The sequence below is a fragment of the Phasianus colchicus genome, chromosome 3, assembly GCF_987193195.1.
Source record: "Phasianus colchicus chromosome 3, bPhaCol1.hap1.1, whole genome shotgun sequence".
Lineage (NCBI taxonomy): Eukaryota > Metazoa > Chordata > Aves > Galliformes > Phasianidae > Phasianus > Phasianus colchicus.
In genome coordinates, this window is record NC_143438.1 from 82,027,622 (window position 1) to 82,055,132 (window position 27,511).

The window sequence follows — 27,511 nt, forward strand, 5'->3', positions numbered from 1 at the left end:
TCCAGGGATGGGGCATCCACAATTTCTTTGGGCAACCTGTTCCAGCATGTCACCACCCTCTGAGTGAAAAACTTCTTCCTAATAAAAAACTCTCCTACTCGAAACTGAGCTGATTTGGTTCCTTCCCTTCTAAACACTGCATCTGCTTAGGAGGGGGGGGTGAGGAGGCAAAGGCTGCAGGGCTGGAGGAGAGCCCTTGCCAAGGGGAGGGGCAGGGCACAGCCAGGTCCTCCCTCTTGGCAATCAGCAGCTCCCACTTCTCCCCACAGCCTGCCAGAGGGCTTGGTTTTGTTTCATATCATTCCACATTTGCTTTCAGTATGATGGGATTTTTTGGGGTGGAAAGTTGTGCATCTTTAGAGGTCAAAACTGATGTGGTCTTCTGAGACATGCAATGGGGAAGGAAAGAGCACTGCAGCCAGTAGCGGGGGAGGTCCAGAGCAGTCTCCTGCAGCTTCAGGCTAGGTTTATCTCCACTTTAACAGAGCAAACTGTCTCAGTAGAAAGGTAAAATCTACTTCAGGATAAACTGGAATTACTGTCTTATACCACAGGACTTGGAAGCGTGCTTTGTGCTGCTGGGAAGGGTTCAGTGCTTCTTGTGGCTTGAAGCAGAAAAAGATCTGAAAAGATCAGTGCTTAGAACTCCATGTACATTGCCAAAACTTTTCTAACCTTTTAGCCCCAGCACAGGCACACACTCACTCAAACTAGCACATGCTTAACTGTGTCCTCCACTGCACTGGGGAGAGCAGCTCTTCAGCTCCTCCTTGACGTGAAGGAGCCCTGTCCCAGCTTGAGCCATGGGCTCAGTCACTGACAACTTCATGTTTCTGGGGACAAACAGAGCAGTTGGGTGCACTGCAACATGGGGTCTGCTGGAACTGCAGCATTCGGCTGGTAGAAAACATTAACCACCACGCTGGAGATGTGCATGGATTATCAGCCCTTGAAATCATGGAGAACTGAGGTTGTGGGAGGGATCTGGGGAAAGAGCCAGCTTTCAAGATCGTTTGATTTTTACGGCATGAATCACACCATTTATTAAAATCGGGTTTTGTACTTTCTTAAGTCTCCTCAGTTCCATGCAATCAACTTAAAGCTAATGTTTTTATCTCTGCTGTGTATCAGTCTCCTTGCAGAAGAAAAGGCCATTTGGGCCCTGTGTAGATCCTTGGATTTTATGTTGGAATCAGAAGCTGAATGAAGATTTGCAGGGACATTGCAGTTTATAATTCAAATAGTTGGACAGAAGCTGCAGAGCAGCCAGGCACAAGGACTGCCAAAGTTGCAACATCAGGTGTTCACAGTCTGAGAAATGCCAAAATAAATAGTCTGATTTTTCTCTTCTTAACAGTAATGCAAATATGGAATGGCCATCTAAAAACTTTGCTGATGAAATTTGAAAACTATGGATAAATGAGGCAGCATACAAATGATTGAACTCTATTAATTAAATGGTCAGTATTGGTCATTATCCAAGAAGAGATTCATTTTCATGTAACTCAGTAGAGGGTAGTTTATAGGAAATAAGAATGGCAGCACTGCTTGTTGGTGCGAGACAATGCAGTGCAGGGGAAGGAGGATGCATCGTTCTGAGTCTATGCTTTTAGCACACTGTGATTGTAGTCACCATTGCGAGGGGCTGAGGTGTATGAAAGGACAACTGTAAAAAGAAGAAGGGGAGCAATGCTGTAAGGATGAGCATTTTGTAAGATCTGGGTTTTAGTTAGGATAAAGAAGCTTTGAGGGGAACTGGAGGCAGAGTAAAAAATTAGCCCTAATTTAAGGGACAATCATAAGTGATTCATCACTGTGAAGTGATGAAGCAAATCAACGATATGTCTGAGAGTTGCTTCATCACTTCACAGACTTCTCTACAAAGTTTTCCGAGAGGACCTTATGTAACTTTCCAGCAAAGATGTTACAAATTCCAGGGATTAGAAGCTAAATGTGTTCAACCTTAAGTTAAGTCTTTATTGCCTGGCATGGAAAGTTATGGGAACTGCTCATGAGTAGCCATTGCAGGCTGCTTCAAAGGAAGATTAAACTGTATTTTTGTGAGATTAGAAGACAGTTTTATAATTCTGCTTCTGGGAGGAACGTTGTGCCCTGTGTATGCAGGAGATTAGACTGGTGAGTTGTGACTGAATCTCCAAAGCTTGCCAGCTATGCCCATGAATTAATGTTCATACCCTGCCCTCTTGGACCATTTCTATGATTTTGGAGGTTGCCAATCACCATATATTTTTTATACTCTTTGGTACAATTCCTTTCTGTTTCATAAAGGGCACATCGTAACATGAACGTGTTGACACATGAGCAGCGATGAATTAAAATGGAATGAAAAACCCTTGAAATCACCCCACACCTTCCTCTTTACATCACCTTCATCACGTACAAAAACAGATGCTGATATTTTAAGACAGACCAGAATGGGTGCAGGTTTCTATGTGCTGCACTGTCAAGGGCAGAGAGCTAACTGAGGAGCAGTTAGATCAGTCTTTACCTGGCAGCAGCAGCTTCCACGAGAGGCACAGGAGCCTGGAGCACGAGCCTTGTCAGCCTTAGTAACATTATCTGCTGCTGCCTCTGAGTCAACAGTCAAGGTAACAACCTTAAAATTACCTTTAAAGAAGTCCCTTCCTAGCAAGTCTCTGCAGCCCTCCAAGCTTCCTGCAATCAGCTTTGAAAATGTTTCCACTCCCACTTTTCTCTGCTGATCTCAGCAAAATGCTGGCTGCTGTGGCAGGGAAGTGAGCACCCCTGCCTGCTCTGCTGCCTCTTGGCCAAAGTGTACCAAGCCCAACAAAGCCAGCCTTCTGTACTCAGCGTCCAGCATTCACATACGTGGGGCTTGTGCCAGCTGCTTTCCCCTAAGGCGAGGGCATGCATGTGTCCACCCAGGAGCACTTCAGAGACAGCACTGCTGCCGGCTTCCCCCTCCTTGTGAATAAGTCAGAAAGCTGGCAATTCACACACATACAGAAGTCCCATGGGTCACACCAATACATTTTGGTGAGATATTTTATTTGATGTTGAAGGTGCAAGGTTTGAGTTAAGTATGCCTGTTTATTTTTTAAGATTTAAGTATTACCTTTTAGTCAAGGAACGTGCATAGTTACATAGTGCTACAAATGCATGGTTGCTCAAAATGAGGCTGCAAGCTGTTATTCAACATTCTCTTATGAAATGTGAACTATCAGTAGAAATGAAAAATTAAACTATGAAAATCAATGAGCGCTCTACATTGATATTACTTGTCATAAGCACTGGGGCTACAAAACATTTGTCATGCAAATTACATACAAATATACTACAACACAGAGTAATTGTTCTCGTCTTTTCCACTTACCTTCATTTATTGTATGAAAATTCACCCTTCTGTGGAGTAAAGTAATTATAGGAAGGATGAATTTTGTCAATGTAAGACCTAAGCTTCACTACTCTAAGTATGTAATGTTACGGTACTCGAGTCAAAACAGGTATTGTTATTCCAAGATATGCTCCAGTGTCACAGCATAAAATAGACTCTGTTATGTAGTTTCATGGTAAATATTCTCAAATTTGAGTGCTTTATTATGTCTGCAACACAAGTGTGTGTTGATCTCCAGTTATCGTAATTTCTGAAGACTGTCAGAGCACTTCAGTGAATGGCACAAACAGAATTGAACTGTTTTACTTAGGAGTAGTGATATCATAATATTTTAAATGATCCAGAAACCATACTGATACTTGTCAGATGGCAGACAGCTGGTAACAGTAATTGTGCTGCCAGGTGAGTATTTGTAGGGCACCCTTTCATTAAATATTATGAACCCAGAATTAGGCTGACTGCATGGTGCTTGTTTTTTAAAGTTTCGGGTAACTCTTTGAGATGTCAATATAAGAAAATAAGAAAAAAAAATGTGGTTTTTGAAGATTTGCATTGAGTTATTCTACTACTGCAGTGTTATATTACTAGAATACTTTTACTTGTTGTGTCAGTGGTTTGAAAGTGAGAGTATTGACTGGGAGGACCTTCTTATTAACTCTGCTTCTGACAGCAAATCCTTTTGTGGATGTAGGCAAGTCTCCAAATCTCTCCTCTTCTATTTTCGTTCTTCAAAAATAGCGATTGTCCATAAGAGCTGTTTTATGGTATTGTATGCTATGAGTGTCCAAAGCAAGGAGCACAGCAGCAGCGTGTGACTGCAATAATTAACTGAGGTGTCAGAACGCAACAATCAATTGTTTCTAGTGGTAAATGGACTCAGTGAAGCTGTGTGGCCCCCAGAGGATACAAATGGCTGATTTGAGGAAACAGCAGGTTCAGCCTTGAAATGAAACCCAGTAAAGCTGTGTGGCACTGTTCTGATGCTCTTTGAGGGAATGAGCCGGACTAGGTACCCTGTTCTTGTGTTTGCATGGTGCTTGAAACATCGTAGTTTGGCTGCCTGGCATGTCCTTTTGTCTTTACTCTTGAAACAAAGGTAGAGCTTCAAAAGAGGAGCAAAAGCAACATTGCAAAGAGCTATGTGCAAACTGCCGTGCAGCCTATGGCACACTGTGGGACTTGGGCAGAACGTCACTATGGCAGCTTGGACATGAGCACATGCCATTTGGAAAGCTCCTGTGTCCTGATAATTCTTTGTGTCCCAAAGGCACAACGTCCATCTGTGCAGTGTCCTGTCTCTGGCAGTGGCCCAGGAAGCAAGAGACAGGCTCCTCTAGGCTTCTCTGCAAGATGGACTTACAGTCTGACCCCATATGGCAGCTTCTGTGTCCGTATGGAGGGCTGAGGCCTGGGCGCCACAACAAGGTTTGGCCTCTTCTTTCCTGTCTCAGTCACGATAGCTTACTTTGCTTCCCTGGCATGAATATGGTCTCTGAGACCAGAAGCTGCTGTAGACGTCTGGGCTTTTTGCTCTTTGAGGCTGTTCCTGCAGCTCACAAGTGTCAGATTCTGGCAGTGCATGTCTAAATACAGCCCTTTTTCCATGGCTCTAACGTATGTAGAGCTCCTGGAACAAAATCCTAAGGTATTAAGATGAATGTTAGAAGGAGCATGTTGAGGAGTGTAAAAGAAGGGATGAGCTCAGGAGACACAACTGAGAGCTGTGGGCTGGACATCTGGTGCAGCACCCTGCGTTTTGTTGCCTTTGGAGCCCAGATGCTAGGCAGATCTGAGAGCAAAGTGACAGCATAGTGTCTGGCAGAGGCTGAGACCAAATGGCTGAGTCTTCTTCTGCAAGTGTCAGGCATGGCTGACCTCCGATCATGTACCTATGTTATTGTTTATGCATTCCATGTAAATAAATACCTGTAACCCAGGTATGTGATTCTACAATTCTGTGATTCTGTGATCCAGTATTGGAAGAGATGCAGTTTATAAACTGGGTAAATCCAGAATCTAGATGAGGTGTGTCCAACTCACAGCCTATGGGCTGCGTGTGGCCCTGGAAAGCTAGTAATGCAGCCCCACAAGATCACCAGCTTTTAACATTATTACGTATTTGATTAGTGTGTCTGCCAGATCCAAAAGTTCCTCACAAGTATGGATGCTGATTTTGGGGACTTAATTGACTTTTCTGAAGTAAGTTGGCTAAGCTGGGGTAAAACGCTAAAGAGATTTTATGATGTGCTAAATGAAATCAAGTCACTTATGGAATCAAAAGGAAAATTTACACCAGAACTTGAAGATGAAAGCTGGCTCACAGATATAGCATTTTTTGTGGATTCGATTGCTTGTTTAAATTAGTTAAACATGTGTTTTCAAAGTGAAAATCAATTTATCTGTGCTAAGTTTCAAACCATAACAGCGTTCAAAATGAAACTCAAATCATGACAAGCTCACTGTATGGCAAATAATTTTATGCATTTTGATACACTGGTCAAACACAATCTTGGGTGCTGCAAAAAATAGGCAGCTGTGCTTTCCAGTATGGTAAAGGAATTTGAGGATAGGTTTCAGTAATTCAAAATATACAAAAACATCATTGTTTTTGTATATTTGCAACTCCATTTCATACAACCATCATAGAATCATAGAATGGCCTGGGGTGAAAAGGACCACAGTGATCATTGAGTTTCAACCCCCCTGCTATGTGCTGGGTCGCCAATCACCAGACCAGGCTGCCCAGAGCCACAGCCAGCCTGGCTTGAATGCCTCCAGGGATGCATTCAACGCATTTTCAGTCAACAAAAATACATTACCTGTGAATTTTCAAATGGTATGCATAGAGTTGCAATCAGACATTCAACTCAAAGAAAAGAATGATGTTTCTTTACCAGACTTCGATAAGCCCGCTCTTACCAGAAGAAGATAGCCCTCACTTCACAGTCACTCCTTATTCACAACACCACTTTTGGCTGTATGTACACTTATGAAAAACTGTTTTCAAGGATGCAGCATAGGAAGAGTAAAATTAGGTCAAAAATCTCTGATGAACACCTTCAGAACTCACTAAGAATTGTGACTACTACCATCAATCCAGATACTAATGCATTGGTTTCACTAAAACAAAGTCAAAATACCTCTAGCTTTATGTTTTTGTTACCACCTTCTTTTTATGTTTTAATAAAAATACCTAAAAAAAATTTTTTTTAATGATATACATTGAGTATATTATATATTGTATATGTGGCCCAAAACAATTCCTCTTCACTCGGTGTGGCCCAGGCAAGCTAGAAGGTTGGACACCCATGATCTAGATCCTTCACAAAAAGGTCAACTGTGGGAAGTCATTTCTGTGGAACAAGGAGCTGAGTGAAGGCAGAGAAAATGCAGCCAAAACTTCTACAGCAGCTGTGTGGGATCCTGCAGCAGTAATGCAGGGAGTGCTCAGGGGAGCTTTTCCACAACTCAGCAGTGGAGCAGGCAGTGCACGCTGGGACCTGGACCAGCTCCATCTAGCTGTTGCATTTCACACCGCTAGTAAGAGGCAGCTTCAGCACCAGCAACTGCACAGACGTTGTGCTGCTGCAGCAGGCTGCAGGCACGCTGTGTTCGCCAGCAACCTGGGATTTGCTCTTGGTGTCAAAACAGGTTGTAATTAAGACTTCTGTTCATTATGTTAGAAATGATTTTTGGCCGAGTGCCTGTTCCCAAACCTCGCGTATCCGGGCAAAGGAGAGGAAGCGGAATGCAGGAAGCGTCTGGGACACCGTGTCTGTGGTGCCTGAGACGGAGGAAATGCACAGGTCTCGTTTTTCTGCTGCCCATGGCTCTGAAAGACACAAGCAGTGTCTTTCCAACACTGAGGCAGATCTGAGTGAGGGAGCTAAGTCTGCTCTAGGGACCAGCAGCTCCTCATGGCGTACAGGGTTGACGTGGTCCTCTTCTGAGCCTACAGCAGGGACAGGAGAGGGACAGGATGTTTGGATACGAGTGTCCAAGGCTCACTGCAGGCGGCTATGCTCAGATTTCAGTCCCACCAAACACCTCTATCCTTTTCTTTTTCTAGTGTCCAACAAGCACCATTTTATGGACAGCAATTTGCTTTACCAGTGCAGGATGAATTTCCGCCGGCGGCGGCGGCTGATGGAGCTGCTCACCGAGAAGTCTCGCCTGGTGCCAGAAAGCCACGACAGCCCCTTTTGCCTGCGCAAGCAGAACCATGACAACAGAAAACACACCAGTTTTCTGTCAGGTGACTCATCAGCTGCACTGCTCTCTGTAGAGTGACTGCATGGGGTGTTAAACGTCCTCCAGCATCCTTTCTGTGCGACGGGTTTCACTGTTAACCTGAAAACAGTCATGTATCCCTGTTTGCAAGGATTATCTCAGTTTACCCAATTTTTAGCTCTTGGCGTAGCTTTTGCTCTGATACCAATAGCACCTCAGTTGTTGATCAAAAATCAGTGTCCTGAGCAAATAGAATGTGTTAAAATCCCCGCAAGCACAAAGTAATTTGCCCTGTATATTCTATGCTGGTTTTGAGAAAAATAAGGGGAAGGGGGCCTGCAGTGTTTGCTGCACAGAAATATCAAGCAGGAACTGAAAGAATAAGTGGGAAATTGAATAACTTTTTCCCTATATTGAAATGCCTCCTAGAAGATCCTGCAGTAGGAGCAGTTTGGCCATCGTGTTGGCTAAGGTGTTACGATATTCATGCAGTGACCCTTCTGTGTGTAACACATTACCCCTTAAGAGTGAATGGCTTATTGCTGGTGTCTTAAGGAATCCAAAGGAACTGAGTTCAGTAATTGACACCGGTTCCCTTTCCCCCCGCGTTTTTGCAGTGAGCCCCACCAAGGAGATAAAGATCGTGTCGGCGGTGCGGAGGAGCAGCATGAGCAGCTGTGGCAGCAGTGGGTACTTCAGCAGCAGCCCCACGCTCAGCAGCAGCCCCCCGGTGCTCTGCAACCCCAAGTCCGGTAAGCACCAGCATCAGCTTCTGATGCACAGGAGATGGGTACAGGGCATCTGTCTGGGAGAAGAGGATGTGAGGAATGCTCAGTGTCTCGCCTAACTTTATCTTTTCAAGGGTAGATTAAAAATTCACTGCATCATGAGTATGGGGGGAGGGGCTATTAGCATCATCCAGCCTTGCTGAATGCAAGCCAGACATCTGCCTCCTGTAATCTCAGCACCAAGCCCATAATTGTGGCTGGAGCTGCAGTTTATCTCCTAGGAGGACATGCAGCCAGAGAGCCAGCTTCGCCTCTGCACTGCCAAGCCCTGGGCCAACCCAAACCTCCTCCTTGAGACATTCCTTTGGTGTAAGTCATGGGAGTGTTTAACTGTCCAGTGGCCACAGGAGTTGTTATGAAATAACACAGCTCAGAACACAACAACATCTAGAGCTGGAGGAAGTGTTGTTAGTGCCTGTCTGATGCCATTGCAGTGCTTTCCTTTGTTTAGGTCTTACACAGGTCTGTTTGGGAAGGTAGACGTAGTGGTGAGGCTTGCTTTCTTTTTAAAAGGATTTCCTACCCCACACAGGAAGGTTAAATGCACCCATTCTTCCACAGCTTGGTTAAAATTGTTTCTCATTGTACATCTGTGAAGGAGAAAACAGACTGCAATAGATATTGTTTCAACTCCTATGTTTCCCTCAGGAGGTGCCCTGAGGTTCAAAGCCCATGCTGCCCTTTGTGCTCCTTGTTATTTTGGATTCAGAATGAATGTCCCCGTTCTGCTCTGAGTGGAGGCGAGCACACAACTGGTGGGCAGGAGATCATTTTGGGGCTTACTGTGTGTTTGGATGTGGGGACTCTTCTGTCACTGTGTGAGGCATTTGGGGATTGGTCTGTCCTTCAGGAAGTGGGAAGGCAGGGGTGCTGCATGGGCAGAAGCATGCAGTGAAAGGCTGGCTGCTGCATCACTGCTGAAGCAGTGTGGGGAGCATTGTGCATAGGGAGAGGCTTCAGTGGATGCATATCTGTGTTGCCTTCAAAGTAGTGCTGCCATTTAAAGTCACTGCTAACAGTAAACTGCTGCTGGGCATTCAGTGCCACCTTCCCACATGTTTGTTCCTCTATTAAAAGTGCCACAGCATTATGTCTTGGCAGAATATCTCTCAGGTATGTTACCAGAAAGGCTGTGACAGTGTAGGTAGTCTGAACCTTTGGTCCCAGTACACCATTAATTACATCCTGGAAGCATTTCTGGGACACACAGAGCAGCATTCATGTGCTCTCCATAAACGTGTGTGATATCTGAAGCATGTCAGCTATTCCATTCACTTTTGGCTTAATTATATGTGAAGTGTCAACCCATGCGTAGTGAGAACAAGTTTATTTTAATGCAACTGATTCTACAACACTGGAAGAAAAAGAAGCTGATGTTGCCCTTTCATAAATTATTATTTTTTTAAAACACAATCTGCCTTAGGGTAATTCCTCTTGTAGCACAAGAACAGATCCACACATCACCTCACATAGGTTAGCATAAGGCTTGCAGATGTAAATGTTACGGAGGAATTCTTAATCCTCTGCTGGAGTATAAAACGAGTTTTTCACCAACAGTTTCCTGCTACCCAGAACCAGAGCATGTTGCTGAACTGCATGTTAATAAATAGAAAACAGAGGCGTCTTGTCAGATGAGTTCATGGCAGGGAAATCCTTTTATAAAAACAGATCATGACTTGACCAGTCATGTAGGAAAACAATTACCAAACAAGGTTTCTGAGGGTATAATGAAGGAAAGCATGCAAGGGTGTCCTGAGTGGATGGTTTATCTGATGCTGATTTGTTGACTGAAGACAGTCATCCAGGCTTTTTAAGTTAAATGGACATGCTTTGTAAATTGTAACTGGCTAAATGACCACTTGCCAAAATCCATGGGGAAGAAAAAAATGACATATCTGTTTGTACACAGTCATTCTTCCTACTTCCATGATCATCATTAAGAAATTCATGAATGTCTCAGAATACAATCTGGGAGAAATTTTAACTTTGATCTGTGGCTTAAAAGGCAGGCGTCATCAAAATCATTAATTACTATAGGAAATCAATCCTAATTTGGAAGGTGAGGTAGGCAAATGCAGTGAACTGTATATGTCTTTCCATTGCCTTCCATCTTGTAAAGCATGTACAGACAGATAAGAATGATATGCAGAATGGTATTGCTTTGGTTTGACATAACTTTACATTTAGTTTATTTAGGGGAAAAATACTCCATTGCACAATGAGGTAGTGCAGAATCACTTTCAGAAAGTACTGGTAAATCACAGCCAGCTATAGACTGACTGGGCTCTGTCTGGATAGGAGGGCATTGAATGTCTGTGCTTACAATTGCAGAAACCTCTTTGTTGGGATAATTCCTGAGCCAACCAGCAGCAGTGTTGCACCACAAAGCCAACATTCCCAGTCTTCTGCCAGGGAAAATCCCCTCTCATTCCTAAACAAAACAAACAAACAAAAAAAGGTTGGTGGAAAAAGTAGAGATTTGGAAGTGACAAGGACTTCTTGTTTTGGGAAGAGAAGGACAGATTACCAAGCTTTCTTGCATGCAGTATGACCTGTCTGAATTTTCTTGTTACTGAATTCTTGGATTCCAAACTGACTCAGATGAAATGTGTGAGAGAGCCTAAAAGAAAAGCTGCTTCATGCCGTGGAGGTTGGCCACTTGTTTCAACATTGGGCACAAGAACAGCCACTTGTAATGCTTGTGGTCGTGTTCAGTGGATGCTGATTGCAGACAACAAAGTTTGTTGCCTGAACACCCCTGTTTTCCAAAGATCTCATCATTAGTGCTCAGAGTTATTCTGCAGACTTTTCCTTGGCTCATCTGCTTATTTCGAGTAAGACTTCAAGAACTAAAGTGTTCATGGGATGTGGGACAGAAGGACATTATGTTCCAACATTGTGTCTTATTTATGAGGAGAAGCTCCAGATGAATGTTTATATTGAATATTTATTTATGTATCTCTACAGTATTAAAGAGACCGGTGACTGCTGATGAGCTTTTGATGCCTGGAGCTCCATACGTCAGGAAAACTTTTACAGTATGTCTCTGGTCTTTGTTTCTGTGCATTGTATGCCTAAGGTAATCCAAACAGACATTTTCTGAGGGGATAATTAGTGCTTATTTGCACTTGCTAAGGTTTGTACTTTTAAGTCCTGAAATGTGTTATCAGTACTGCCACACATTTCAGGTCTGATTCTGTACTTGTTTATCCTGTCTTTATGTCATTGTAGTACTGCTGACTTAAATGGGTTGTGAAATTACATAAAGACACTAATATTTGTATTATGCAAACTCATCTAAACTTTGTGCTCCTGGTACACTGTAGGTGTGGATTAACTACCCAAACTGAAGTTTTTTTCTCAGATGTACTTTTTCTTAGACTGTGATGGGAAAGAAATTTTGATTCAGTATTAGAGAAAATCTTTGCAAAAAGACAGTTTTGTACCTGGTCAGTCAGTGGAAAGCATTGCATTTTGCGGCCTCCTACTTCAACAAAGGGAAAGTTTGTTGAAAGCAAAAGGCATAGTGCCTTTCCCATATCTTATATAAGAGACTGTGCACAGTTTTTTGATAAAATGTTATCATACAGTGTCCAGTAAAAAGGAGTTGTCCTGAATTTAGATGTATCAGAGTGCTAGCAGTGCTCACCTCCTTCTTTTCTCTTTCAAGATCGTTGGCGATGCAGTTGGCTGGGGCTTTGTGGTGCGGGGCAGCAAGCCATGCCACATTCAGGCTGTGGACCCCAGCGGGCCGGCAGCTGCAGCTGGCATGAAGGTGCGTGCTCAAAGAGGGATGCTTTACTGTGGTGTTTGGGCTTCTTGGTGAAGGTCTTGGGCTGCTTGTATTTGGACGTGGGAGGTATTCTTGTTTCCTGGGCTGAGTGCCTTTCAGGTTTAAGTGTTTATAATCATTCAATTCAGTTGCCTTTTTCCTCTCTTCATACTTCATTTTTTTCTGTCCTTGAGGTTCTTCATAGAATTATAGAATGGTTTGGGTCTCTAAGATCAGCTAGTTCCAACCTCGCTGCTGTGGGCAGGGATAACTTTCAGTAGAACAGGATTTTCCAAGTGTCCCATCCAGCCTGGCACTGGAAAACTCCAGAGGTGGAAAGTCTTCAAGTCACTTTTCCCTGTGAAACTCACCTCTTCTTTCCAAGTGGCTTTCTTGCTCTTTTTTTCTTTTTTTCTTTTCTTCTATGCTTTTGTTATTTTTACCTCTTTCCAACTCTGTACAGATTCTAGTCTCCCTGCCCTTTATTATTTTCCTGTATACAAAGATGGAGCCAGAAATACAATATAAGAAGGGGACAGACTCTTTAGCGGGGTCTGTGGTGAGAAGACAAAGGGAATTGGTTTCAGTCTAAAAGAGATGAGATTTACGTTGGATATAAGGAAAATGTCTTTTACAGTGAGGGTAGTGAAGCACTGGAACAGGTTGCCCAGAGATGAAATGTCCCTGGAGGCATTCAGGGTCAGGCTGGATGGGGCTCTGAGCAACCTCATATAGCTGTGGATGTCCCTGTTCATTGCAGGGGAGTTGGACTAGATGACTTCTAAGAATCCCTTTCAAATCTATGGATTCTTTGATTCTATGAAAATAATTGCTACACCTACTCCAGTGTCCAGGCTGCAGTAAGCAGCTTACATGATGTTTTCTTGTATCATAAAACTAAAAATGAAGCTTTCACATGTACTCCATGAGTAGATCAGTCTCCCCTTAATTTTATCCTGCCTTCTAATCCATCTCTTCTTCCCATCTCACTCACTCATGTATTCCCACCCATTTGGCATATGCTTCCTGATCTGCTCATTGCACAATGCGGGATGCACCATAGCATCCTCTGCAAGCAATGTACAATGGGAGTTTCTCCCCTTTGGGCACTGATTTTTTATGAAACTTGCAAGAATGTTCTGTCTTTGAAGCTTTTACTTCTTTTGAATAAGGGCAGCAAAAACCTTTGGAGGCTGCAGAGCCTGTTGGTACAGGCAGCACCTGACACATTGTGTTGGCAAACAGCTCGATTCGTAAGGGAACTGGATTTTTCAATATGTTTTATAAAATACATAAATTAAACACGCTTTTACAATTTTCATATGAAGGATATTGTTTTTGAAAAGTAATCTTGTCTAAAATATACAGGGCTTAAATTTAAAAATGGTAAATGTATTCATGTGTGTGTTCTAGTTTCTGAAATTGGGAATATTAGTGATTTACATCATCTTCTAGGCTCAGAATTTAGGACCCAGCACTAGATCAGGTCTGTTGTGAAACTTGACTCATAAAAATAACACTGTAGTGCCTTAGGTATAATCTTAGAGATTTTGCTTCTGAACTTTGCAGCTTAGAGCTACATTTAGAGTTGAATATAGTTACTGTACCTTGGAAGTGTTCAAGAAACATTTAGGTGTTGTACTAAGGGATGTGGTTTAGCAGGAAAATATTAGTGGTAGGTGAATGATTGGACTGGATGATCTTGGAGATCTTCTCTAACCTGATGATTCTATGATTCTATGTACTGGGCTTTGGGTTTGTTTTTGCTTTTGGTTTTGTGCTGACAGCCCTGTAACTATGCAGTAGTTGGACATTTGACTTAAGACAGGTTTTGTTTGTGTATTGCACCTCTGGAATTGGTTTTATTTGACAAACCATAGAATCGTAGAATCACTCAGTTTGGAAAAGACCTTAAAGATCATCGAGTCCAACCACAACCTAACCATACTACCCTAACTAACAACCCTCCACTAAATCATGTCCCTGAGCACCACATCCAAACGGTTTTTAAACACATCCAGGGATGGTGACTCAACCACCTTCCTGGGGTGACTATTCCGGTGTTTGACAACCTAAACTTACCCTGGCACAACTTGAGGCCATTTCCCCTCATCCTGTCACCTGTCACCAGTGAGAAGAGACCAACCACGCTCTCGCTATAAGCACCTTTCAGATGTTGGAAGAGAGCAATAAGGTCTCCCCTCAGCCTCCTCTTCCCCAGACTAAACAGCCCCAGTTCCTTCAGTCTCTCCTCATAGGATGTGTTCTCCAAGCCCTTCACAAGCCTTGTTGCTCTTCTTTGGACCTGCTCCAGCCCACTCTTTGTGCAATCTCTGATGGGATTACAGCGGTCAACCTGATCCATTCACAACATAAGAATGTAGAAGACTGCCCTGTCCTGGTGCGAATAAATGGTATTTTAGACAGTAAAACTGGAGTATATCACCCTGATTTTGCATGAAGGGTAGATCTGATTATTTGCAAAGGTGCTATCTTTGTATAAAACACTTTGTGAGAACAGAATTGTGAGTGGAACATTCTGGCCATGTATTAGAAGACACCAAAGTTGATGTTGCATTTTTAAAAATGCCTTTAGCTCCAGATGAAGGTATGTCAGTTTCCTTTGAAAATAAGGTGTTTTTTTTTTTTAATGTTTCAATTGCAGTAGATATGTAAATTATAGTTCAGTATTTGCTTTTTTTAAATCTATGTCTCTTAATCCATCTGTTTATAGCACTTTCAATTTGGCAGATTTAAAGGAGTCATATGACCATGACAGTTCCTTGAACATAAAACTTCCTTTGGGTGGAAGCTGCAGGTGGGGCACTGTGAAGGCAGGCTGTTGGGCATGGTAACTCCTGGTGGCCTGGAGTTGGAGGCTTTTGTCTGCCAGTCCTGCTCTGAGCATGGCACCAAAGAAGCTCTAACATGGAAAGTTGGCTATGATGAAAGGGCAAGAATTTGAAGAAGAGCCAAGTCTTGGCGTTGCAGTTTGTAGAAAAGTTTTTGGCAGTAGCAGCAGGGTTTTTCCTCCTAAGGAGATGAATCCAGCATAATCATTTCTGGAAGCATCTTTGTTTGTAAAGCTTATGATATTTTTTACTTATCTCTCTTGGATAGCATTATATTCCTGTCTTTGCATTATGCTGGACAAATTGTTCCAAGAGGACTGCTGCCTGCCATCTCATTGTAGCATCTCACTTTGTGCACTTTAAAATTCACTGTAGGTTATATAAAGCAGTAACTGTTCCAGGATTAATCTACCTGAAGGACTCTGTGGTGTCCTGCTTTCAGTCTGGGCTTGGCTGGGATCCCGGCCTGTTCCAAAGCTCTGTGAATGGAAAGTATCAGCAGAAATTTCAGTGAGATTGGGTTGGAACACTTGGCCACATGCAATGATCTTGTGTTCCCCATCGGGCAGAGTGGCTGGGATGCCTGGGTCTCCATAATTATAGTCATCAAATCACAGAATATCCCACGTTGGAAGGGACCCGTAAGGGTCATCAAGTCCAATTCCTGGCTCCATACAGGACCACACGAAAATAGAATCACATAATATCCCGAGTTGGAAGGGACCCATTATGCATACACGTGCTGGTGTGGAAGCACTCAGCTCCACATTACATCAGCAGCCTCTTCAGGGTCACTGTTAGGGCAATTTAACTCTGAGAAAATTACAAGCACAGCCTACTGAAGAGGTGTAAGCAGATATTAGCTTCGTGATGTGAAGCCTTTACAGGCTTCTTCTGGGCCTGTGAAGTGGGACTGCCATTTACAGCTTGTGGTTGAAGCGGTGCAAATAATTTAATAAATATGTTGTCAATTATCTTTATAAAAGTATTTTTAGACCTGATCTGTTGAAGTGCAGTTGCCTGTGGCAGCGTTGGAGGAGCGTAACGGCTGTAAGCGCATTAGTGAGCAGAAGCTGGAGGCGATGCAGGGCTATGAAAAGAATCAGTGTTGCAATGCACACGTCCAAGTTATTTGTAGCTCTGTTTTACTGTCTGCTGTCGTCAGCAGACTGAGAAGGGGAGACAGGAACAGCAGGGGGTTCCAAAGTTGCTTTAATGTTCCTGATTGGCTGGCTGCAAAATTCAGGTCTCTGCTAAATATTGCCGGTTGTTGTGAGGAGAACTCTTGTCCCTCTTTTCTCTCTTTTATCTTTAAGCTTATCTCTGGTTTTAAGGTTCAAGTATTTTTGAAAAGCTAGTTTTGAAAAGGCTTGACTTCAAACCGATGGCTGAAGTTGTACGTTACACGTTGTTCTTTGGTGTGCCATCACTGCAGCAGGGTGTGAGCTGTGCAGCAGCCCAAGCTCGGTGGGAGGCCTTGGAAAAAGACACGTTTACTGTTAACTTTGCTGATGGCCTGTTCGTCCTTTTGGCTGGAGAAAGCACTGACCCATTCTAACCTTTGCAGAACGCTAAAGAATATCTAACTGCTTAGATTGATAATAAACAAATAATGTTTGTAGGTGTTACACATAAGGCCTTTGTATCACATACATTTCCAATGGCCACTCAATCCCTTTTACCCTACTCAAGTAGGGTACTAACTTTCAGTTAGTAGCAGGAGGTTTTGAGGTGTATGTATTGGTTGGTCACCAGTCCTGCTTCTGCTCAGAGGGTTTCTGGACACGGCCAGGATCTTTTCAGTCTGCTGCTGATCTTTAAGAGCTGGCAGAGTGAGGAGGTCATCCTCATAAATTTCAGTCTGTGCCATCGTCCTTTACATTCTCAAATGATTATTTCAAGGCCGGGTTCTCAAATGAATTCACTGGCACGCTAAGAGCCAAATCTCAAGTGTTATTGAGTAACCACTGTTCCATGGAATTGCTGTCAGGGTCTGTTGGGACCATCAAGTCCAGTACTCAGAAAGGCACTGTCTGATTATTTTCAGAATACAGATACTGCTGTGGTCAAAAAATCCACAGGTTGCTCCGAAAGTAATGCCTTCTATTTATTTCCACGGAAATGACAACAGATACAAAGAGAAAAAGAACACTGTTTAGTAGAGTAAGTTCTCAGCTACAAAACTCTATTTTTTGATATAGTCACCACCATTAGTTGAGCATTTTCACCAACGATGCATTTTCACCAACTGCATGCAGCACTCGTAGAAGTCTGCACCAGTGGAGGTGACTCACTGTTGCTGTTACCAGTGTTGAAATGCACCACCCACCTGCCCCATTGTGCTCATGTCCATTGTTTGGTCTCCATAGATGTCCAGTAAACATTGATAAATGTCAGTAGGTGCTCTTTTTTTCCACAAGGAGGGATTCAGTGAAATCTCTTTGCATCATAGCTCTTCCATGTCAGACAACATTTTTGCAGTTTGCCCTTGTGCTGCCATGTGACACAACAACAAAATGTAATGGAACACTGGGGGGAAGGATCAGCCTCTATTGCCATACTGTCAACATCCACCTCTGATGTCAAGGACCAATACAATAAAACAGGAGGCATTACTTTCAGAGCAGCCCTCACATTACAGGCCTGCAACAAAAAGAACTAAAAGTTGCACTTTATAAGGTGCCAGTTTAGAGATGAGTGAAAAACATGTGGCATCAGAGGAACTGCCAATGTCTTCTATTCCTGCAACAACAAGAAATTTGAACTGTGAAATTCTCAGCATGTTGAATGAACTCTGGACTGCCAGAGAAATGCAGAACCTGCTCCATGGCCCTTGCCAGCCTGACCTCAAAATGAAAAGGTGTTGGCTCAGCTATTTGACAAGATAACCAGTCTAAAAATTCTAAAAATTGCCACTGTTTATTCCCCCTGGAAAAAATAACACATCTCTGGCTGTAGCCAATCTCCATTGTTTTACAGAATAGTGGGAAAAGCGAGAGAGAACAGATACCACAAGTGAGAAAATTCTTCATAACTCCTGAAGGCAGCCTGGTGGGAACTTGAAGTTAGAGACTTCTGTAAGGAAGGTGCAATGAACTTGCCTCCAATTTAAACCTCTCCATAAAACCTAGGAGAGGAAGAATACCTTGGTGTCTGTTGCTGTGGCTCTAACCCTTAAAGCACCAGGAAGATGTTTCAGTGCTAATTTAAGGTATCCAAAGGGTACTTCTACTATCTCATGTGACTGAGCTTTAAACGAGAAGATGAAGTAGATTTGGATAAATATTTATACTGTGCACTAACATATGGTGTTGTTGAAGCAGATGCAATTCAGTCTAAGAATTCTTATCTTATCCCAACATGTTACTGGTTGTAGAAAAGCATAAATTTCACAAGCTGCCATCTGTTTTCAATTACAGCATGAAAACACTGAGGCAGGTTGGTATTTTCCTTCAGTGGTTTTATCAGCTAGCTGCTGAATTTGATAATTACATTAGAGTGCATTCAGAATGAGTGTATTTAGTAATGTGAACACTCAAAAAAAAGTTGCTGACAAACTGCTTTCATAACTTGTCCATAAATAGAGAAGAATCAGAGCTAAATGTGCATGTGATGAATGCCACTGCTGTAGTGCTTGAAAATAGACATGTAAGTAAGTTTCAAACATGTCTCCCTAAGTGACTGTCTTAATTTTTGATCATATGTAGTTATAAACTATAACAGAAAGGTCTGTTGTCTTCCATGGAAATGCAGAAACTTTATTCAAGCACTTGGTAAGAACATAATGGTCATCATTTTGGACACTTTTCTTCTACCACTCAGTCTTTAGCAAAAATCCACTCTAAAAAAAAATAAAGGAAAATTCAGTAAGACAGCTGTGTTAATAACATGATGATTCAACAGAAGATGGAAGAGATTAAATATTTGTGAATTTGAAAATATTCAACTTTGCCATCAACATAAAAAATGGATTAGTGGCATGTAGTCCTCACATGACAACATCATGTATAGCAGTCCCCCTACTTTCCTGATCAATGCATGAATGGTGCCTGGAATTTCTTACCCTGTGCCTTCCTCAGTTTGGTCTGTGTGCATCATGTGCTAAAGCTAAAAGTTGGTGAGCTGAGCTGATGCATCTGTAATTGTCCCAAAGTTTCCATCTCCAGGGGTTGTATTTTGATTTGCCTAAATGAGTAGTTCCCAATTTTTTTACTGACCTCTTTCCAATAGGTTGGGTCTACCCTAAAGCCCTGGTAATCTGACTATACTGGGAGTATTGCCTTGCAGAAGTATGATGGCAGTTCTCTTCCTGAGAAGCACATCTTAAGATTGCATTTTGTGTTCATGGAAACAACACGAGCCTCAAGAGATCTAATTGAGCCATCATAGGTTTTGGAATCTACTTGCATGAAGTGAATATCAGTAATTGTAGTTAAATGCTGGGCAGAACATTTCAGTAGCATCAAAATCTTTTTTAAAATTGAGTAGCGGGCAGCAGGCTGCATCTAACATATATCCTTTTGTCTGGGAGTGAATTCAGCCCTCTTGGCTAATTAGGGGCTTCTCTTAATGAAAGAAAATGTGATTTGGGGAGCTGCATTGTGTCACTGCCAGAACTTCGTCTGGTTGCCAAAAGGAGACAAGATTTGGCAAATCTTTGCTTTCATTGCAAAATACTCCAGCAACAAAGTCCTTGTGGACTTGGTCATTCCTAGCATTAGCACACGATGTCTTTAGGTTGATTGAAATCATGAAATGTTTTCTTAACAATCCTGCTTTTCCCTTGTCATTGGGAATCCCAGTGCAGGACTTGATGAGCTGCTAAGCAGTCTGTCTTCTGCCTCTTTACTGCACCAGCTGCTTGGTGTGGTTTATTCCTTTTCTGTGGTAGAAGAAGTACTCCCGCGTTGCTCTGACATGATGTAAACTGCAAATTTCCCTGCACAAATGAAAACTGATTCTCAGTTCCCTTGATTTTTAGTCTTGCTTTTGAAGAACAGGACCCATGTTAGTCACTTTGGAGACACTGTTAATCTACTACAAGAATTAAAGCAATGGGATTTACTATGTAAAAGGAGTTGGTTTAGCTTTTTTTCAGTACAAATTTCACCTTTAACAGTGAATTTCCTTTTTCCTTCCTAACTTACAAGTTTAGTACTGGCTTACCCCAGATATGAATTTTGGCTTAGAGACATCATGAAATGGTATTACATTTCCAATAACTGTGTTTTTTTTCTGAAGACTCTTTTAACACAGAGAGGGAGTTTCACTAGGTAGTAAAATAAGATTCTTTTTCCTTGTAACAGCTGAAACCTTATGCAAAATATGGAAAGTTTCATAATATCTCAGAGTTCTTTCTTCTACCTCAACACCGGTGGAGTTAACGTTAACAGTGACTGTGTTCGTAGGCTGGTGACCTAAACCTCTGCTGGGCAACAAGTGACCTACTGTACTTGCATCTGCACATTGGCTTCTTTTCGTAAACAGCAAATACAATTCAGAAAAAAAATTGTGTATATTTTCATAATTGGAGGTCAGAGTATTTTCTAAATTTAGTCACATTGATAAAAAGTAGGTTTAAGAATCCTTTTTTGGAGTAAGTGGAGTCTTATGGCAGGATAAGCCAGATATCTGAACACCATGCATTTATGAAAGTGCTTTCTTGATTGTTTCTGAAGTCTTACAGCTGTAGCCATTCAGACAGAGAGAAAGCAGCCTTGGTTTCAGCTGCACAGTGAAACAGTGCTGTGCTTGTGTTTTGATACAGCTTTCAAATTCCAGCAGGGTCTATAGCCCATTTAATGGTGAGATTTAGTGCCAGCCAGAACAGCTGTGATCTTACTCTTGCTGGAGCCTTCTTAGGATCTTGCAGGTCACTCCTAGGTAGCCAAGGCTCTCTGAGGAGTGGACTTATCTCAAAAACTTAACCCACTACCGGGTTTCTGCAGAGTGGCTAAATTCTGAAAGAAAGGGTTTCATAAAGTCTATAAAAAGACATATAGTAAGAGTCCAGAACAGCAAAACACTGGCTTTTTAACTCCTTTTGCTCTCACAGTAAAGAGCAGTTTATTGGGTTTGGTGGCAATGCCTATTCCCATTGGAGCCTTGAAGAGGTCCTCAGATGATGCTGCACTGACTGTGCCATTGCAGTGTTTGTGCCTGGCTGCTTTGGGGAGTGCAGGCGCCTTCCTCGCCCTTCTCACCGTGCCTTTTTGTTCCTCTTCATGACACAAGCTGACTTCCTTTCTTGCTGTAAGCAAATGATTAGGGAAACATGTTGCGTTAAAGCCGGGGCTCTGTTTAGCTAGTCGAACACATGGAGAAACAATTGCACTGTTGTCCATGAAAACAGAGAGCAGCTGTTTGCCTCAAATGGCGCCGACCACTCGTGTTCATTGCAGTCCCACTAAAGGAGGCCTACAGATACCCAACAGATCTGCTCGCCCTTCCATTCCCGTGTCTGGGTGAGACTGGGTCTATTTTTGTTTAATGAATATGGGCCCTAAACTAGCTATGCTTGGTCTAACATTTGGTCCAACTACATCTGACTTTGCAAGTTAACTGATAAATAAAGTTCTTAACTCATCAAATATTTTTTTTTTTCCTCTAGCTCTGTAGCTCATCTGTGCTATACTTCTAGTTTAAGTGTATATATCAGGATCAAGCAGATAAGATAAGATAAGGGGTCAAGTAAAGCATAAAAAGAAGCTATTTCTAAGCTAAGACATCCTATGCTTTTGCTAATGATGCAGTCTTTCACCCAGACCCGCCTTCAGCTGTTTGAGTTATTTAACATTTTCATGGCTGGTCTGGTAAAAATGCTGATGAAGTTAAGGATTCAGTCGCTGGTTTGCTTTGCTGCTGCAGCTCGGTCCAGCTCTGTTTCACCCATGGGGACAGCCTGCTTGGGCTCAGGCTGGGTTGGCCATTTGCCACCACTGTCCAATTAGGGCCTGATTAGACTCTGATGATCTGCACTTAAATTAGTTTTTATATCAATGTTGTTTAATTTCTGATTTTTTATACAAGTTGGGAATACTATAAAAAATCAGGTCCTTTTTTCTATTTCCAAAAAAGCGTTATGCTTTCTGTAAACATCCCACTAGAGAAATTCATCTGTAGTAGCCTGCAGTGAAGCTTTGCTCAAGCAAACCATCCATACCAAACAGCAGCCACAGATGGTGGTGCAGAGCCAGAGTTACACGGTTCTGTTTGCAGTGCTGTAATGTGGTCGGTTTTCTCTACCATGTGCCATCCCATGCTCTCCTGGTAACCAGTTTCTTTTGCAGTGCTGGGACAGAAGGCCAGCTTGGTCACTGGTGTAAGGATCGGAGAAGAAATGTGTCTCCCTGGAGAGAAAATCCTGTTTATGCAAAACCTGGCCACTTGCCTACTCCCACACAACCCACTCTACAGCCAATTACACATTTGCTAGAGATATTTGCAGAGCGGAGCACACAGCTGCAATTTGTTCTGTTTCATGCCATAACCTCAGCCATGTTGAAGAGGACATTGCGCTGTTTTTTAACCTTCCAGTGCCATGCAGTCATCTCTGAAATGTTAGCGTCCAGCTTTGATTCACTGATTCTAGCAAGAATGTATGAATTCCTCAGAGGAAAAAAATAAAAAGACAAAAAATCTAAATGCAAATGTAGGACGTATGATTTCCATCTCTTTTCTTAATTCCTGTGTCACAGTGGAAAGGTTAGTGTGTGCAATACGTCAGTGCCTTCCGTGTTTGGTTATTGGGGAGGTGAGTCGTGTGCTTTTGCTCTTCCATGGCAGCAAACTCAGCATCTCCACAGGCTGGGCTGTTTGCTGCACACAGCTATTCCTGTGCTCAGTGGCACAGGATGAGCACCTGTACCAGCACCTATGCAGGCTGTGTATGTAGGGCTGTAAGAGAAGCCCATCCCCACATGCTCCATTATTGCTCTGTGGCCTCAGGCTTCCCTGGAGTTAATCCTCCTGCCTTAGCGTGCATCTACCACTGGTTTCATTGGTTCTCTAATCCTTAAGTAGAGGAAATCTCTTTCTCTGGTGATGTTACCACGTGTTTTGTGTACCAAACCCTGGCTGTGTGTTGGGAGGTATTAATACAGTAATTAGCTTGGGGGGTTATTCAAGAAATCCACTGACTCATGGCAGGCCTGCATGTTTTCTGCTTGTAAATAACTGCTTTTCAGTGGTGAATGCAATAAGTGAAAACAGTGTCGCATCTTGTTCCTCCATGACAAAATAATAGCTTTAGATAGCCTTCACTTTCCCTCGTTTTGCAACTCTTTCATATTCATATCTAAATCTAATTTAAAACATACATCTTATTTTCCATCTGCTTGCTCAGGAGCATGGGCAGGAGGAGAAGATGGGAGCTCCCAGCATCCCTGGTGGAGCTGGGGCAATGCTAGGGAGGGAAAATCACATTTCAGACATAGCTCTGCCTTCAAAGTGTTGGAAACCTGGTTGTCCCTTTCTGCCTTGCTGAAAGCTGAAATGCTGAATTCCAGATGTTGTGTGCTTGTAGCAGTGAAGTGCTCCTGCTGAAATCTGTCAGCAAAACAACAAAAGCCAAAGAAGATCTGTTGCCTTTTTAAACAAGTGAAGTAAAGGATATGTTTTCTTTTTTACTTAGCTTTTTCCTTCTCTGGTTCAGCATCTTAGTAAACATTTGCAGGCAATAGCCTGCAAAGCCAGGAAGGCTTCTATCTTAGATCTGGGCTTGGATTTATTAGAAGTGACTGAGAAGCATCAAGAGCTTGATTTGATGGGCATTCTGCCTAAGACATCCCTATGCTCCTGACCATTGCAAAATGCTGCTCCTTCAGCCACAGTTTTTTAAATGCCAGTAATGAACATCACGTCCATTGATGGCATGGACTGATGTCTAACAGAGACAAGTACTGAGCTGGGCTCGCCTACAGATTGCATGTAGTTAATGCATGGCTTTCCCACTAACACATGGAGAATTATTCTTCTGGAAGATCACAGCAACTTGCAGAATACCATCATGAAACAATTATAAGCTTGAACTGCTCAAACTGGCCAGCTGATCCCGGTCCCTGTAGGATTGGTGGGACAAGAAAAAATAAAGCATTTATTTATAGTTATTGAGGATGTCTCTATAACAGAAATTTAAGCTGGCTGTTTCTTTAATGGATTTGATTTTTACTTTCTTTAGCAAGAAGAAAAGCATATCCACCTCCGTTGGACTAATTTTTTTTCATTCTGAAATAGTTACATTGTAAATTCTGATACCAATTTTATTCTGTAAAATTGTCAAAATACACTTTTCTTCAGACAGCTCTGAAATAAGTTATATTTAGAAGCTTTTATTTTAGTTCTCAGGAAAATTGCTTAAGAATTTTCCAGGCTTGAAACTAACTCCTACATTTGCCTGAATGCATCGTTTGTATTTGATGCTAGTAAAGTTTCAAAAACAACCCCAAACCCAACACGTTTTTCCATGTGTTTTGGGAATGGTTCATCTCAAAGCTATCTGTGTGACACTAGTGTCACCTCAGATCATAAGAAGAAATAATAAGCAAGCTTGTCCTAAGCTATCTGATACAGCAATCAGTGTGCTTACAGATCATGAGCAGAATGTTAAATCTGATAGAATGTACAGTTAATGTGACTGTAACCACAGTCTTATCTGACTGATTTGAGATATGCTAACACTCTGACAGTGGACTCTGTGTGGCTGCTACTTGCTTTGCTATTAGTGATTTGCAGGTGCACTCACTGGATCTGTACAATTAAATGCATTTTTTAGATCTATCCAAAAGAGCTTTACAATCTTCAGCCAAATTTCAAGTTCTTCATGCTCTTAGGAGCATGGTGTAGTGGGCAATAGTGGTAGCAAGTGGATGTTTGGACTGGATGAACTTAGAGGTCTTTTCCATCCTTTATGATTCTATGATCTTTCCTACTGCCTTCTAATTGTACCTAAAATAATAAAGGATTTTGGTAAGGATTTCTCTTCAAGTCCAGAAATCAAGGCCTAGCTCCACAAGGACAGACGACCAAATTCTATACCACAGACAGCTCCTGAATATCTGGGGATCTAGGTGACTGCTAATCTTAAGATAACATTCAGTAGCATTTATAAATATTAAGGTCATTGTGGGCAGATGGTAAGAATTACTGAAAGCTATACAATGTATTTGTTGAATGATATTTTTATTAACTATTTTGTCCCAGCTTATGCACGTCCATGGGTCCAAGCTCCATGTGTCAGCTCCCATTCTCCAAGCTGCACTCTCAGGTCTCTGACATCCCCCTGCAGCATCTCACAGTTCTCACCTCAGCTTGGCACAACCAAGCATGGGTTGACAGCCAGAGCTTACCATGGAGGGAAGACAGGGAGGGTTGTGCAGCTCTCAGTACAGCAGGATTCTCACTCCATACTACCATGCTTAAAAATTGTGGTAACAGTAACTATAATTCCTCCTTTCACTATCTTTAGTTTGTTGCTGAATGACATGTCATATCTTAGCTAGCTTCTTTAAGCAGAAAGTTTCTAGATCCTTTCTGGTCAAATTTAAGTCCAAAGCTGAAGTTTTTCTTTTCCCGGGAACACCTGGATTTGGTTCAATCTTCTGTATGAGCCAATGAAAACATACAGAAAGACAGAGGCATAGGTACCTTTCCTCCTGTCCATACTGCTGGGGGCTGTTGTATGTCAGGGTGGGAAACAGAAAGAGGTAACAATAAATGTTTATTAATGTAAAATTTAATTTACAAAAATTAAGTCTTTTCATTTCAATGTTACCTAATTTAACTATTGCTGCTTATCTGTTTTTTTTGTATCATTACATCCTGACCAACAAAATGATTGGAATTTACTCAAGGCTTTGTCATTTCTTGACGTCTGAGGGATAAAAATGGATGCTTATCTCCTGTCAGGCTCCTTGGAGACCTATGAGGAAATGAGCAATAAAAGGTTCTTTGAGACTCTTTTAACTTCAGTTTATCATCTATTATAGTTACTGATGTGTGGAGACCAGCAGAGAAATTGTACATTTGTATTTACAGAGCCCTTAGCAGCTCTAGTTATGAGCTGAGCACTTAGAGCTTTTTGAAATGTGTTTTTAAAAATGCAGCATTAAATCATTGAGATTTCTTAAACTGGCTGCCTTATGAAAATTCCTGGGATAGTATTGGGTTGCCATAGTCAGCCGGACTGGGTATCACTGCTTTTGTATCTCTATCAGGAGAGCAGCACACTGTGCTGGCTTGCTTGGGGCAGGACTTGTGATAGTTGATGTGCATGAAGCTGTGCTGGATTCCATTTCCCATCCTGGCTGCTGCACTAGACGGACAGCTAAGATGGGAGAACACAGTGGGCTGAGTTGAGGACACTGCTACCTTCCCTCATCCTTAAAGGGTTCAGGATTATGAAAACCTGTGTCCTTGTCCTGTCTCTAGGACCTAGCAAATGGATGCACATCCCATGAGTGAACTGGAATGTGCAGATTCAGCCCTTGAGAGAACAGGTGAAATGATGGCCATGGAGAGAGCTTTCTGTCCTGAGGGTGACTGGCTCTTTAACTCATGTAATTTTAGGACAGATGTGTTGTCTTCTATACCTTTTGCCTCCTTTCTACATTTCTCATCTGGCTTGGGTGGACTTTCTTGCATCTAAACCTATCTGTTAAAAATAGTGAAACTACGAGTACAATGCCACTTGTCCAATGCAAAGGATGGCATGTAGAACACTGTTCTCAGCCCCTATAGCCCTCTGCCATACTAGAGTTAAGAGCATCCATTAAAACAAACATACCGGGAACGCAGGCGTGTCAACTCTTGTCTTTTGTAACTCTTTGGCATTTGGATTGCTGTTCTCTGAGGCACTGTCCACCCATGTTTAGACAGTTGCAGCCCTGGTGTGAGACTTGGGCTGGTCTGGAAGGTCTGTTCTGCTGCTAGGCACCTTCCTGAGGGCCCCTGGGTGCCCCTCATAGGATCCAGAATGCAGATTTATCCATCACACGCCTACGTGCCTGTCCCTGGCCAAACACGAGTCCCATGCATTTGGATTCCGGTAACTCGAGAAGTCTGAGAATAGGCAGCAGCAAAACAAACATCAGCCACTCAACTTCCAAAACCTGCATTAAGCCAGTAGAGACAATGTTATTTCTGCAGGTCTGTTTTAAATCAAACAAAATATTGTTTTGGAGCCAGAGCTATAATTCAATAAAACTTGATACAATCTTGGAAGGCCATACCAAAGCATTAGGAAATACTGCTGGGAGCTGAGACACCTATACATATAGCAAGAATTTGCATTCTGAACTAATAGATGCATCTCAAATGCTAATTGAGGCACCCTGAAGTGGGTGATGGGTTGCCTCTTCAGTCAAAAACCTTAAAATTCAGAAAACTTTGCATGCAAAATCTGAAGTGTTTTCCCAGTGCTGTTTGCAGCTGAAATGGCATGGGAGTGCATAGGAAAGATACAGCCATATTGCCATGGAAGTGTTCAAGTGCTAGA

General features: G+C 42.4%; 1 protein-coding gene across 3 annotated transcripts in view; it reads left to right on the plus strand.

Annotated features, from left to right (window-relative positions):
- Positions 1-27,511, plus strand: part of DEPTOR (DEP domain containing MTOR interacting protein) — a 72,259-nt gene that overhangs the window by 41,836 nt on the left and 2,912 nt on the right. For all 3 annotated transcript variants that reach the window (XM_090137948.1, XM_031591168.2, XM_031591167.1), the window contains 4 exons: positions 7,446-7,631; positions 8,224-8,358; positions 11,362-11,432; positions 12,065-12,169. In XM_090137948.1, the coding sequence (XP_089994074.1) occupies positions 7,446-7,631; positions 8,224-8,358; positions 11,362-11,432; positions 12,065-12,169 (497 nt within the window). The remainder of the gene's footprint in view (positions 1-7,445; positions 7,632-8,223; positions 8,359-11,361; positions 11,433-12,064; positions 12,170-27,511) is intronic.